This window comes from Carassius auratus, chromosome 18, assembly GCF_003368295.1.
Source record: "Carassius auratus strain Wakin chromosome 18, ASM336829v1, whole genome shotgun sequence".
In the NCBI taxonomy this organism is placed as follows: Eukaryota; Metazoa; Chordata; class Actinopteri; order Cypriniformes; family Cyprinidae; genus Carassius; species Carassius auratus.
This window is the reverse complement of record NC_039260.1, coordinates 9,546,275-9,562,347: the sequence shown is the minus strand read 5'-3', so window position 1 is coordinate 9,562,347 and position 16,073 is coordinate 9,546,275. Positions and strand designations below refer to the sequence as shown.

Genomic DNA, 16,073 nt, shown 5'->3' with positions numbered 1-16,073 from the left:
TCCATTCCAGCTATCCGACTCGAAAACCCAAAACAGGCCTAACATAATACAGTGAGACTCGCCAAGCCGTATCTAACAACCCACAGTAGACTAAACACAGAAAAATGTGCTGGCTGCACTACAGAGTAGATACAGTTAACCAGACCAGAGAGGGGCTTGTTTTCACTGCCCCAACACTCTCCCTTCCTTCCCCCAAATCACTCCCTCCATCTTCTAATAGAGACAACAAACAGCTTCAGGAAGACATGAGCAGCACATTACTGTCAAACAACAGCCCATTATATGTAAGAAGTCCAACTCGGGCTGTGTGTGTGGGAGCATGTAACAGTCATTGGTTCCTGTAGGATGTTTGGACATCACCCAGACCCCTTCCCAGAGCACTCTGCGGGTCTGAGGTGCCGGTAGACGATGACTACAGGGCAGACGAATGGAAAAAGGGACTTATATCTGCAGGAAATGGTGGGCGACTGTCTGTGGCCACTGTCCATACTCACAATAACGCTTTGTAAGAATTTTATGAATTCATAGTATTTAGCAAGCATGCTCCATATGCAACAGGACTTTGAGTGCTCTCTGGGCACTTTCTCAAAACAATCCTGCTCCTAGAGCTTTACTCATCGCGTCCCAAGAGCCTTCACTCAGTGTGAGGCAACAAGATTCACAGAGGGAAAATAAGGCCAGATCACTGGAAGCATAAAAGGAAACTAAGCTGAGAAGATGAAGTAGCAGACTGGGCCGAACGCCCAATATTCTCTGTCTCTCTCTCTCTCTCGTTGCATGATGTCTGACCTTCTAAAGAGATCCTTAGCGTGACTCATTAAGGGGAGTCACCAGCGTGCTATCAGATGACCTTAGACAACGGCAGCAGCGAATACACAACAGCGCCTGGACTGCTAACCGCCAGAGGAGCTCCCCTTCCTTCAGACATGACTGCACCCATTCAGGCCTCACCGGGCCAGCAGAAACCCAATCTCACAGCCACAATCAGCCATCAGAGAGATTTAAGCCCCATCGAATAAATGCCTTTTACAAGGGCACGGAGATGAGAGGGAGGAAAACAATTCCTTCGCCTGTGCTCATACATATTTATCGCACTAGCAAAAGAGAGCAGAGAGGGGTGGTAAACAAGTGGAGATAGCGGAGGGGTGGGTAGGATGGGAGATGTATAAAATAAATCCCACAAAGGAGGGAGGGAGTCGACGTCGTCTTTAATTGTGATGAAATTATAGAGCCGCACTAATCTGTGCACTGTAATACGAGTCATTTCCCATCTGCAGAGAGATGTGAGTGCTTATTTCATAAAAAGCTTGTTTCTCTATTAGTCATTTTTAATGAACGCAGATTACCACTTTGTGCACGAGTTTGCGTGTGCTTCAGGATGAAGGATCTTACTTGACATTTACATTAATGGAAATTTTCTTAGGCATGAAATGGGCCAAGAGGTGCTTTTCACCCAGTAAAACTAAGACATATTTGCTCCGTTTCAAAACCTAGTGAGCCGCCTACGGAGGCAACATTAAGGCATCATTTAAGGTGTATTCCTGACATGAAGGCTGTTCAAAACAATACGCAACTTAATTAAGTTGCTTCTGAATAAAGTTTATTTTAAGCCAAATACTTACTTAAAAAAACGATAATGGTGGACAAACTGAGAAAATACGTATTAAATGTACAGTCTTATCTCAATGAATACAGAAAAGTATTATCATTACATTATCCAATGTTTAGCAACATGCTTACACCAAACAACTGAATCAAATCTCCCATGCAGATTTGCTGTCTATGTAGGCAGCCAACTAGTTTTTGGAACTGAACTATTAAGAGGAAGAGGACAACCGAGACAACAGGAAACCTGATACTCACTGTGCTCTCTGTAGTCAGCAGACCCGGGTGGTGTTGAAAGACAGGCAGAATGGCAAGACAAAACAAAGATAAACAAAAGTCAGTTACCCTGACCGACTGACAATCAGCGTTAAGAGTAGATTTCATCAGCAGGTAGAATATGTCTATACACAATACAGCTAGCAAACCATTAGCATGTGTCCTTTATTAACCTTGCCAATTCATGCAAGCCACAGAGAGCATCATGTAAATGTTCAATTGCTTTATACACTCTCAGTTCTTTTCTGAAAATAGGCTACATCCTTAAATGGCAAGCCACAGAAGTAGCGTACTCTTATAAAAGCAATAATATCATCAGTCTATAAGAGCCGTCATAATAATGAACAGGGTGGGGGGCTTTGGTTGTTAAGAAACAAGCGTTTGATTCAGACAAGGTTTATATGGCTGAGCGACTGATATTCCACTCTCTTGGCTTTAAATGAGAGCAGTGTGTGTGTGTCCTCCTTACCTCGGTGCTCTAGGTCATGGTGGTTTTTTTCATCCTTCATTGGCAAGTGTGGCTGACTTCCCAGTGCTCCCAGAGCCAGAAGGCCCGAGCCAGAGCCGGTGACCGGCGGGATTCCTGGTGGCTGAAGGCCAGAAGGGTGGGGAGGTAAAGCCACAGGGCCGTGGGCAGCGTGAGAGAGGTGCTGGGCCTGGAGCTGCTGCTGCTGTGGAGAGACATTCAACAAGTGGGCCAGAGGGAAAAAAGAACAGAAATCCATGCCACAAACTAAACACACAGCGTCTGGGCATCCAATTCAGAAGCACAGGTGGGGGCACGGGGATATTTATATCCTCACGTACACGCAAGTCTTTTTTGAGGATCCTGCAAACAAAACAGTCTTTATGTTGCTTGGATCTTAACCTGAAAATATTAAATCTTGGAGTGCTGTGGATCTAGTCAGTTTACATTTCAGGTTTCCTGCTCAACTGTAACATAAACTCTGTGGAATATCATACAAAAAGCATGTAAATTCACTCATTAAGTAATAAAACTCACACAGACTCTCCAAAAGAGAGTCGTCAAGCCCTATTTAAGATACAGTTAAAAGACAGCAGGCGTTGGAATGCTGTCAGCTCATAGGCTTAACACCACCTGCTCCTTAGCCCCATCAAAACTCTGGACAGCTATATTTACTCCCCTCACATTTGGGGCTGGTTATTACACAAAGTATGAGTCATTTGAGAAAACCAAACTTTAAACACCACTCCAACAGCAGCTGGGCTCAGCTTTTGTGTGTGTGCGAGCTTGTTGAGCGGCGGCCGCAGCCAAAGGCAAGGGGTCCTGTTTTGGCATGCGTTCAAGCCTCCAATACCTCCATCAATATTTAAAAAGCTTGTAGGAAACTGATCGGAGTTAAAAACCACTCAGCATGGAAAGCAAGCAGCTTAAAGCAAAGTTAAATGATACTTAGCAGAGCCAGCAGTAAAGAGAAGAAAACAACAATAAAAAAAAAAAACTACCAGTCTCCACAATTTATTAATGTCCACATGAAGACTGAATTCTTTTAAATTGCTGTTAGCGCACACACTGCCTAACTTTTCACAGACCTCCCCAGTCAATCAATGACCCTTTACGATCATTCTTCCAGAATCCTGACATGTTTTCTTCATGCTTGAAGTGGAAAGGGTAGGTGTTATTGGCTATGTACGGTGATCACGGTGGTACAACCTTTCAGAATTATCAGCAGGTCATTAATGCCATGCCATAAGTAAATATCAATACTAAAGGCTTATTTATAAGTCTGGAATGCTCCAAAAGCTTGCCCTTTCCAGTGGGTAAATCATTATTAAGATGTCCATCACAGGCCCTTATTCGGGGCGAGTATAATTGCTAACAGCTTTGCAGATTATTTGCACAGCTGGCTGTATATTGAGACTCCGGGCCTTTGAGATTGGCAGGAGAGCGAATGGTATATAGAAGAGCTCCGCTTGGGATTTGAACCTGCAACCTTACACTCCCCAACACAACAGAGCTGCCAAGCCAATTATGAGCTGTGCCTCAGAGTGTGGATCTGTGAGGAGACGTGATAAGGGAGAGTGTGAGTGAGGTGTGTGTGTGTACTGAGGCACTGAGCGTGGGTGGTGGGCGCATGTTCTTGAAGAGAGAAAGACAGGGCAAGAGAAAAGGAGAAAGATAGTGAGACAAGAGTGGAAGTGAGTGATTGTGAGACAGAAACAGTGTTGGTGCTAGGGTGTTCGTGTGGATGTGTCAGGAAGTGAAATGAACCGCTAGTAAAAAAAGAAAAAAAAGAAACAAAGAGGGGAGGGGGTTAGTGTGTGTGGCTTCAGAGATGACGACTGACCACATGGGAAATTAAAGAAGCCGTTGATTCATGGGGGAGAACCTTCCCTGCTCATTCCAGCTAATGAGCCACTGATGTGTAATATGCATGGACAATAAGAGAACCCTCATTAGAGACCTGGCCATGAAGCCAAGAAAATAAAGAAATAAAATGTCTCCAGTTATTTAATATTTCTGCATAAAGATGGTGCTAATCTCTCCCTCTTACAGCAAAACAATGAACGTAGGCCTTGTGTGCAAAATTAACAATGGACACATGAAAAAAAAAAAAAGATAAGTGGCTAAATCAGACAAGTTCCTGCTTCAAGTCTCAGGTGTGTATGTTAAGCAACCCCATCCTGAGTTTAGTGCTGTAACCATGCAACATGCAGGCCTGAGGGATTTCAAAAACATAAAGCCCCATGATTCGCCCTCTTGGCCACAAACACACTTAATTGGGCCCACAGCACAAGCAGGGGCATTCTTAATAGAGATCTATCAACACATCTACAGCAGACGACTTATAGTAAAACAAGCTGCCCAATGCAAAAGGCTGGGTTTTTTTTTTTTTTTTTCTGTGGGCAAAAATGTGTGTGTGTGTGTGTGTATATTTATCAGGGCTATCAGTTTAACGTGTTAACTTACTCATGAAAAATAATGCGATTAAAATATTTTAACGCATTTAACGCAATTTGTTTTTGTCTCATATTTATATCAAACGATAAGTGATATCACACGAGTGCTGATTTTGTCCCGAATGCCACAAATGCAAATGTGATTTTACACAACAGTTCAGTAAATAAGAAGTTGATATTGTGTTATATTTTAAGCACAATATTATGTGTTTTTCAAACTTTAATGCCATAGCTACAGAACTGTTGCATATCTCCGAGCAACACAATGGTGTTTCGTTTCAGAATGAATCAATGATTCAAAGACCCATTCACTTAATTCCTGAGTGAATCAGCTGTTTGAATCAAATGAATGACTCAAAAACATTTACAGCCACCTGCTGGCAGATGTAGTTTCTTATTTAGAGTACCATTTCATTTAAAATAATAATAATAATACAAATATTTAAGGAATAGTTTACCCAAAATTTGGTCAATTTTTACTGACGCTGTTTAAAACCTTTATTTTGTGTAACATAAAAGAAGGTATTTTGAAGACCAATGACTTTCATTGTAGGAACAAAATATATATAAATACATAATTATCTTTTTATGTTCCATAGTTTACAGTGCTAAATGCTCAATGTAGCCTAAATGTTTGTAATAAATTATGTTGAATCAAAAAAAAAACAAATCTTTCTAAAGCTACAATTTGTAATGTCTAATTGATACTCTCTCATTAACACAAAAATAGCTTTAAAAGTCACAAGACAAGGAGGGATCACAAATTAGTCTAATGACATGCTCTATAACAAACTTAATCAAGAAATAAAATGCACATTAAAATCAACACAATATTATTCACGGAGGCTTAGTTTTATATAGCCAGCAAATAAATATTTAATATCTCTAAAAGCTCCAAACACAACCACAGCCTATAAACTTGCGATAACCAGAACAGTCCAAAAAGAACTGGGAGTTAAGTACGTGGAGAAAGAACTGAAAACGGTATCAAATGTGGATAAAAATGTTTATGCTTTTCTAAAATAAATAGGGCTAGGGTTGAGAAACACAAACTGTTGTTGAGGGCAGAAATGCTGAGCTGCCGGAGGAGGCCATCTTAAGACCTCTGATCAAAGTCATAGCACAGCAGAAAAAAAAAATAGCTGCTGCCCTAGATGCATCCTATTACCGGCCCTGAAGTTCATCAATAAGAGATGCTGGTGGTTTCTGCTCTGAGAGTGTGTGTGTGTGTAGCTCACATCTCACCAATGCCTTATACTATTTATGAGGACTCTGGAACCTGCGTGAGTGCACACACTGCCTTCTGTGTGAATTACAAATGTCCACCTACTCCAGAGTAGAAGAAAAAACTCAGACAAGCAAGTGTCTTTTCTGCTTTTCAACTTGTAAATGGCTCCTAAAAGAATAAGATTAATTAAAGTTGGTCTGCTGTAACATAACATCAAACCTATCAGACGTGATCCTTCCTGATGATAATGTGGCATTTAAGAGCGACCGCATGACTGCCCCATTCAGACCTGATTCCAGGAATTATCTCTGAGTGAGTGTCAAAGTTCAGGATCTAATTGAATTCCGATATCAGACAACACAAACCAACCCTTAAACCTTCACCTCACCATTATCAGATTCTTCAGCTGTGGAGCAATTCTCAAGATGAATCAACATCTGTAATAAGATCAGAGCTACTGGATGCCCAGAGGTCAGATTTGTTTTTCCCTACATATTGATAAGGATCCAGGTCATTTGCCCCTGATCAATAAGTGACTGTTAGAAGAGAGATGTGGGTATTTTTAGGAAAGGAATGGCTGTAGTAGCTCAGGGATGTGTGTGCAAGATCCTATTTGTCTTTAATTCCCAGCGCAATCCAGGTCAGCAAAGAGGAATGAGCCTCTCCTGTAAAACCTGATCTAATTAAAGGTATCCAGGCTCTAAAGAGAGCACTGAACAGCTTCTAGATGCAGACTCAGGGGACTGAGGATGCTAAGCACACTTATGCCACATATAGAACAGACTAAATAAAGCTTGGTCAACAGCGTCCACCTGCACAGTAGATAAACAATGTGGCTATGGGCCAAGAGGTAAACGAAAGCAATGAAAAACTAAGAGACTCTTTCACAAATAATCATTATCCATCACTTTAATGGAATAGGTTGTTAGCCATTCACTTTTTGAATGGGTTGTGTGAAACAGCGTTTACGGTCAACTCCAGCTCTGACCTTAAAACACCAAAAAACACATACACTTCCTCACTCAAGCCACAGATACATTTACTAAGCACACATGATACATGCACATAGCGTTAATACATTTAAAAAGGCATTCACTGTAGGGGCAAACCTGCACATGATTGAAATAAGCTAATACTTTCAAAACTAATCGTTAAATCAGTTAATAGGATTATTTTGCATCTACAACAATGCCGGTTTGCCCCGTTATTAGGGTCAAATAAAGTAATTAAAGGGGTATACACACGGTGAGAGGCAGACTGGGAAGTCCACGTACCCCGATGATAGCATTCAGTTCAGTCATAGTCACTTGCTTTGCGCGTTCAACAGCTTGTGCTACTTGCTGTTGGTGCTGCAACAGGGACAGAAAATGTGGTTAAATTTCAATGTAAATTCAAAAACCTAAAAGTTCTTAAATGATGATAAAAAAATATTACTTCATCTAAAACTAAAATGAAACTGTGAAAATTCACATCAAGCTTACCTCTTGTGACAGAAAAGGCATAATCTGGGCTAGAATCGCATTGAGCCTTTTGGCAATCTCGGTCTGAAAGTGGAAAAGAAAGAGGGAGAAGTTAAAAAAGGGTTAATTTTTTTCTGTTAAAGTGCACTACTAAGCCTTTTTTGTGTGTTTTCCGACGATTAAGCCAATTACCACAGCAATCAGAACCGCTTGACTCGGCACACTCCAAACTGCGTGATATTGACATGTGAAATATTTAAAACATTATGAGAGCCCAGGGGAGAGAGAGAGAGCACAGCTGTGATGAGTGTATACTCCAAACCACACGAAGAACAAGCCAGATACACTGGAGCTGTGTTAAGAGCGGCGCTGCACTTCAGCTGCCATCAGCCCGCAGGTCCAGTCTACAAGCACACAAGACTTTCTTTTGCACTCTCTGCTTCACATTCACACCTCAACCATCATCGCCGCCGATATGCAATTGCACTAAAACGAAAATGCTGCAGAAGCTGCTTTTTTCACATGTCTCCACAACAAAATGACTGCCAACTCCTGTTGTTTAGCAGATGTTAAATAATGCAGACAGTCCCTGAGGACATGTTGGAAGCAGACGAATGTGATAAAAGACTTTAGGGCTGACCACAAAAAAGCTGTTTTATAAATCCCAAATTTATGAATTTCCACCATCCAAAAATTGTACACACATGGTCTAAATAGCAGTCAGAGCCAAAGGATTTTCAGCATCCTTGAGCTTCAGTGCTTTTATAAGAATTTTAAAAAGGGTAGGGGGAAAAAACACATTTAATCACATTAAATTCAATTAAAGTTAAGCAATGCACAAATTATCTAAAAATTGGGTCCAAATGTCTGTAGGAATAATGACATTTGTGTTCCGACGACCTCGTACAATGGAACAGAAAATGTTCAAATCACAATAATGTGTCACTTCTGACTAATGAACAAAGGTGGATTACGTCCAGACATGTCAGGAGCCGAGGCCGTTTCCAGACCCCACCTTTTTCATTTTCTGAGCAACCCACCCCCAAGTCCCCCCTTCATCTAGCCCACCGCAGGGACCCAACCTTCATTCTCTCTCCACCCGCCTGACCGTTGCCATGGCAACTGTAGCCGAACAGGCCCCATCTCCTATCGCGCGCCGATCATTATGCAAATGGTACCTCAGCTTGACCGTAACAGCCTGTAAAATCATATTACGTGCACACAGGCAGGTCATTAAATTGAATTTTCGGCCTGTCGATCAGATGAGTACCGCACACGAATGGTGGATAAAAAGGCGAGCAATAGCAGAGGATGATGTGGGGTCCTTGTGAGAACACATGACAGTAAAAGGAGGGGTGGGGGCAAAGCCAGGGCTCTCCACCTAAAGGCTACACGCAGCTACAGTAGGATGTACTCCATCCCTCTTCCTTTCCATCATCAGACGCCAGCAGGAACACAGCACGGCCGACATCACAGCCTTTTCCAGTGATGAAAGGAGCTCACATCACAGGTCTGGCACTGGCTTTGACTGAGACCAAAGGAGAGGGGGGAGGAAAGCCTCTGAAAAATAACTCGGCTACAGATACATCATCTATAGAATTTATGAGGCTCAGTTCAACCCAGGGCCAGAATGGAGCACAAACACATCACAGGGATTTCGGCTCTATTTTTCATTTCAATGGCAAACACGCAGCGCTGCACCGACCAGGAAATTATTTATAACATATTGCCGAAAATGCCAAGCGGTTGCAGGAGCCAGACACAATATTTTTTTACAAGATACTCTGTTACACCCGAGAAAGTTTCGCTCCTTCCCATCAAAGGAATACAGACGTGTGTTGGGTCAAGCTATAGTTGAGTAAAGCCTGGCAGACCATAAAATACTATATATAAAATACATATACCATATACCAAGAACAACAAATAAAACAAAAATATGAGGTCACACTTTAAGGTCCAATTCTCACTATTAACAAGCCGTTAACTATGACTTCTACCTCAAGAAACTCCCAATTTGCTGCTTATTAATAGTTAGCAAGGAAGTTGTTAAGTTTAGGTATTGGGTAGGATTAGCGATGTAGAATATGGTCATGTAGAGCACATGCTTCACTAATAGACAGCCAATATGTTAATAATAGGCATGGTAATACGGAAATAATGAAAAAAAGTCACTAATCAAAAAATCTTTCTATACCATTGCATCCCAAATCATCATTAGACATTATTGAAAGCTATAATCAAACTTTTTGTGACAAGACTGGGTGTTGCTTTTCACCAAAGCAACAGGATCAAAGCAGGGTACCAGTTTAGCTTTCAGACACCCAACTACACTCCGGAAAAAACTACTAGAAGAATGCATCAACAAAAATGCTGGTTGAAAAGCCAGCTCAGTGTATAATCCTTATTTGCCCGAGATAAACCGCATCAATAGCAGCCTAACATTTGACAGGATTTGCTGAGAGGCCTGGAGAGCATCGAACACATTCCTTAAGGGTGTAACAGATATGCAGGTCAGCGATTCATGGGTTAAATTCTGTTTTATAAATTCAGACTGTTGGTACTAAATGCCAGCCTGGCTGGACTTAAATTACTTTACGATACCCATGCGAGCCTCAAAGGATACCTGAAACCCCCCCCAAATTCCTCCAACACACTGGAGACAAAGGAAACCTTTTTGTATAAGTTCCTTACTTTCATTTTATTATTAATATGTATTTTAATTATGTTTTTGGATTGCATAAAATGGTTAATCCTTGTTATGTGAAGAGTATAAGTTGCAAGCTCATACTTTAGGAAATGTCTCTCCTCACTTTAACTTTCTCAAAAGGAAATGTTCTGCAACCCCCACACTCCTTGGTAGCTCGTAAAATTTTACGACCACACAGGACAGGAGAGAAGCCAAGTCACTGGCTTCTTTTGAACAATGCATTCTATGGAATGTATTCATTAACTTTCTGTTTTCATGTTTTATAAATGTATTACGTATTCCCTTTTGGTACATTTAGATGTTTCCCAACATCTGCAGTGTTATCATGTGTTAAACAAATCTTTAAATGTGTAATTCGATCTAAAAATTAGATCTTTGGTCATATATATATTATGTCTAGTCTTGTTCTGATCGTCATGTTCTGACAAACCCATTTATCTAGAGCAAAGTAATGAAAAATGTATGTAATCTGAATTACAAACTTGCTAGAATAACCCCTGGAATTTGGACAAGCCCTAGATCTCCAGGGGGGTTTGTCTTTTCAGAGACAAAGGAACTTTTCCCTCCGTTTCAGATCGCGGACTTTCATTGGCTGTTTACGCGAAAAAGGGGCGTGAACCATTTCAAGCCATAAGAACGACCGAACAAGGTCCGCCTCCTTCTTCTGCTCTTCTTCCCGTTCTCGGACACGTCGCTCCGCGCGGCCTCGGGCCGCGCTCATTTTCTCCTTCCCCCTCAGCACACGGACTGAGGAGAGGAAAGCCATTTTCATGGCTCATTTGGAAACTTTCATTTTCGTTGTTTTGTTTTCTTTTCTTTACTAAGTTTATTCAACTATTCGCCTCTCCACACAATGAAGACGAATTCTGGAACATTGTTTGTTGAACCTTTCAAATACCGCGCGAAGATGAACGAACACCTCTTTGCAACAAAGGAACACGTGACTCCACGCTCACGCCAAGATCCAGCGCAGCTTGCACGCGCGTCACACGGCCTCCGGCCCACGCGCGCAGTTTTCAAAGGACCACGTGACATCACACGTGCGTCGCCGGTACCCACGCTCACCCACTGGGCCATGCAAGTATCGTTTTCTATGGAGATTTAAATGCTGCTTTAAAGTGTTGCTATTATTTGATTCGTTGTTGGTTTCACTAAGGTTTACTGACTGATTTTCATACCTGAGCTCATTCTGTGATCTCTCCATTTCTCTCTCTCTCTCTCTCTCTCTCTCTCTCTCTCTCTCTCTCTCTCTCTCTCTCTCTCTCTCTCATTTGGATTCTGTTATGTCTTGTAACTGTTTATTGTCTGTATTTTCGTACGCATATTTACTCTGTGTGATTTGTAGTTTGATGTATTACTAGTTGAATTATTAAAAACCCATATATAAAATGATTGACTGGGACTCCACCCCACTCACATTACAAGTCACTGAAATGTTTTGGTCTTTAGCTACAAGCTTTAAATTTAGAAACTAAATTTATCATAATGATAGGATAATGTTTTCATGGCCAGAGAATATTTTTCCTTGAATTATAAAAAGTGATAACGTTATTGGAAATTGAAATTCAATCTGGTTTGCTGGACAAACCATATGTTTGATTTGCAGTGATTTACAGTAAGAGATATCACAATAATTGATATGAAGGATGGTAGATTGACATATTAATGAGTAAGTTACAGTGCCCTGTGATTAGTTATTAGTATAGGCAATTGAGCTATTTTTCATAATCAATAAATTTAAATGTAACTGTCACCTGAGAGCTAATTAATCATATTCCTGATTAATTATTCAAATTCCCTATATATCATTTGAGTTAATTACTACGTAAAACTCATTGTTGTTACATTTAATGGTGGAGGAACGCGGCTATTTCAAACTTCGTTTTGTGAGCAATCAATCTGTGTATATGGTTTTTAATAATTTCTGCATGTGCGCTATGAAATTATGTAACGTTACTTGTGAGATAAGTCGCAAGACGCGAACTCACTCCTAACTGACTGAGGCAAAAAGCTGGTCAGTCAGCAGCACCTAGGTATTTATAGAAACTTAACAGTATAGTCACTGTTAATTTTAATGAAAGTAATCTGCAGTATAATGTTAAAAGTATCCTGTTAAGAAAGACCAAAATCTTTTTACAGTGAGAACATTTTAATATGAATGATTAAAAGATAAAGAAATCTTTTATTAGTTGCGACATGTAAATCTGAACATGAGCGATGTTCCTCTGATTCAGTTAAAAAGGCCTTACTTATTAAGTATCGTTATTGAATTTGTGGTGAACCACAGTGATATTCAAGATTAAAACGATAAAAACTCCTGGTCTAAAATTGGCTTAGCTACCCGATTTTTAAACCTAAAACATTTAAATCATAAGTGCTATTTTGATAAATGTTTATGGGATGTCAACAGGTGTAAAAATTCCTGTTTTTCACATTTGTGTCTGGGCAGTGAAACGAATCCTGTCCTTACACTCTTGTGAAGTGTATATAGCACCACAGAATCAAAACTTTCTGTTTGTTACTTGTGATTTTTGATGCAGAAAATCAGCCTGACAAACGATCAGATAATTTCTAAGTCATATTGAAATTGTAATTCCGCTATCTAAACACCAGAGGGAAAGCGTGGTTCAGAAATTTCAGGTAACGCCCTGCTTTCTGATTCCAGCTTGCATGAGTGCAAAGTCGCCATCCCGTGGCCGTTTCAGATAATGCGCTCTGATTGCTAATTTCAAATCCCCTGTGATGTATTTGAATTAGATGTTTAAATTCTCGATAATTATTTGCATTTACAGCTTTGCTAGTGCGAATATTATTACAGGGAAACAAAATTTTCCCTGCCTTTGACTGTTTACATTTACTTTGAGTTTGGTTCAAACACGATTTGAATTAAAATGTAATTGTTTAACAGTGGAAATCTAGATGTTTCAGGTCAACTACTGATTGACCCACTTAGAAGGTAAGCCATCTAGTGGCAGTCCCCTGTTAAATCGACTAACAGACCTCTGTCTTTTCCATTCTGTTTTGAAGTGCATGTCCACTTTTACCCTTTTTGATTAATCTCACCCTGTTTGATTAATTTCATGATCATTAATGATAACTTACAAGCTATCAATGGTTATTATAGGATATTATTCAGATTTTCCTTTTAATTCTTACATGCTTATTTTAAATTTTGATTTAAACCAGTTTTGAATTTTTAATTTGAATTAAGTTTTCTGCTCAGCAGGTTAAAGACAGAGAAGCAGTACTTTCCCCCCCTTGTGGTGAAAACCAGCTACTCCTTCTCTCTTGTTTCATTCCTGTTTTTTTTTTTTTTTTTTTTTTTTATTTGATGTTTATTATTTTGCTTCTCTCTTTTGACTTAGGTTATTTTGATAATTACCATTATTATCATAGTTCCTTTGTTTTGTTTTATCATGATTAGGTAAAGCTGTTACCTTTCCTCTCTACATATAGTTACTCAATTGATGTTAAACAAACCAAACCTTAATTAACTTTAAGTTTCCTTTGTTCATCCTTTGTGTATTTGATTGTAGAACTCCCTTGGTGATTGGACAGTCATCTCAGGTTTCCAGTGAGCAAGGCTGCCCGACCGGTGTTACCGATACTGGCTGCGAGTGAAACTCGGTTCCTCTTGTCTCAAGAGACATCAGCAATTTTGGCTCTCCAAAGGTTGTGCTAAAAGTCATAAGCCGTTCGAGACGGCGCCACGCCAGAGTAACGGAGGACCGGGGACACTGCGGTTGAGTGTTTGGGGAGCACCGGGGAGGTTGACCAAGCCACTGGTTCCCACCTGAATGACTTCAATTCACCCAGGTGAACCCAATGTGATAAAACCCATCCACTTATTATAAACCACAGAATATTAGATATTCCCCCGGATATATTTTAAGTGTTCTGACCCTTTTACTGCTTTAAGCCACACCATATTTCTAGGTTTCCTACCCAGATAGCCCACTCACCTGTTGGCCCTATCTTAAAACCTAGCAGTAGGCTTAGGCCTCCTTATTCCCACTAACACATTGTGTTTCTATTGTTTTTTATCTCATTTCAAGTGTTGTTTCACTTTGATTTTTTCCACCCTCTGTTCTGTTGTGATTTGTTTCTTTCATTTTCACATAGAGACAGTAACCTGTGAGCCACCAACGAAGTGAAATAGTAGAGCGACCACCAGCAGCCGGTGTCATCACACGACCCGCTAGGCTACTGCCTGTCAAATCTCCATTTCAGGTCCTTCGTTGACCCAAGTTAATTGGCTACTTAACTGTCTGACTGTTTGCATCAGTTAGCCCCAAAATTCTCATAAACGGCACAGCCCGTATCAATATAGCTCGTTATACGTAGAACGAACTTGCATTGGTCTTTTGTGTGTGTGTGCTGTGCTTCTCTCACCGACAGAGAATCAGGATGTTCCAGGCATCCAGTCCAGCAGTCCACGGGGGCCACCTCTCGACATGGTTGAAAGCAGTGACGACCCCCTTCCTGCCCAAGGACGCCAGTAACCTGCAGCACCCAGAGCAACTAGACACCGAGCTAGATGAACTGATGGCACGCGATCCAAACCAAAGCGACTACTACAGAGAACTCGCCAGGATCTTCAGAAGCCTAGTTCACATTCTCGTCGCCCAGGCACGGCTCAGTAAACGGAGCAACATCGCGGAGGAGGCCTGGAAGGACCAGGCCCCAACCCAGAGTCATCTTGATCAGCTCCTCCTCGAGACCCAGAACCAGCGCGAGAAAGAGGACGACACAGATCCAGAGCTACAGAAAGGAGTTGAAAGACTTCACAATGCCCTGCAAGATCTTCGCCTCGACACAGATCAAAGAGAACAGCTGGAGAGAGAATCCCGAAAAGAACTCAACAAAAAACTCCAGCAAGGTGACGCTCTCCTAAAAAGAGCAGAGACTGAACTGAAAGAAAGAGACTATAAAACCTGGGCCTGCAAAACACACTTGCAAGCGGCCCGAGCTAAATCAACGAGCTTACTCTGCAGAGAGCTGAGCTCCGAGATGAACTTGACACTGTTCACACAGAACTGAGACAATCTCACAGATTACAGAGTGGCTGCATCGGAGAAACGCACACCACAAAATTTCTCCCGGGCCGCCACTCCAACCCTTTCAGCCAAGAACCCAGAGCTGAAAAACGGGGTGTAAGCTCACTTCTAAGGAAATCACCAGCCAGCTTACAAGAACATCTGTCAACAACGGAGGGGAGAGAACCCTTCCAGAGAACGCATGTCACTAAACCCTGCACTGCTCACAGAGAACTTCACAAGCTAGCCAGAAGCATCTCTACATTCAATCTAGATCCTGCAGGAGGACATGACGTTCATGCTTCTTTACAAGCCATTGACTTTCATTTGCAAACTGTCGCCAACGTGACAGATGTGAACACATTGTACCTGTTAAAAATCACGTCCAGCCGTGATGTGCAGTGTTTTCTGGATCGTCAACCAGAGACTGTCAAAGCGTGCTACCAGCAACCGCTACAGACTTTGATTCTTGAATTCTCTGATCCAAACTCAGACCATGGGCTCCTTATTGCTATGGACCTCAAACAGGGCCGATTTGAAAACCCACAGACTTTCTGTAGTCAGCTACGAAAAGCCTACGTCGGAGCATGCAACGAACCAGGTATGGAACAGGATGTCAACTTAAAACTCTGTTCCTCCTAAACCTACATGCCAGTTGGAGTTTTCATCTCAGAGTCCCAGCGTGTCCACGTAACAGGACTACACAAGAGTTACGAAACTTAGCCCACAAAGCTTGCACCGAGCAAAAGACTATTTGTGAAAAGACTGTGAAAAACCCCAAAGTCTCTGTCTCTGAACACTGCTTGGAGTTATCCCTAGATGGCGCCCTACAACACATT

General features: G+C 41.3%; 1 protein-coding gene across 4 annotated transcripts in view; it reads right to left on the bottom strand.

Annotated features, from left to right (window-relative positions):
• The window catches only part of tle3a (TLE family member 3, transcriptional corepressor a), a 39,430-nt gene that overhangs the window by 7,174 nt on the left and 16,183 nt on the right, over positions 1-16,073 (bottom strand). Inside the window, exons 6-9 of one of the 4 annotated variants that reach the window (XM_026287487.1) lie at positions 7,513-7,575; positions 7,306-7,380; positions 2,351-2,552; positions 1,864-1,871 (exon numbers count right to left, since the gene is read on the bottom strand). In XM_026287487.1, coding sequence (XP_026143272.1) covers positions 1,864-1,871; positions 2,351-2,552; positions 7,306-7,380; positions 7,513-7,575 — 348 coding nt within the window. Of the gene's footprint in view, positions 1-1,863; positions 1,872-2,350; positions 2,553-7,275; positions 7,381-7,512; positions 7,576-16,073 lie in introns of all 4 variants that reach the window. The other 3 variants (XM_026287489.1, XM_026287485.1, XM_026287486.1) reach the window with 3 other exon arrangements.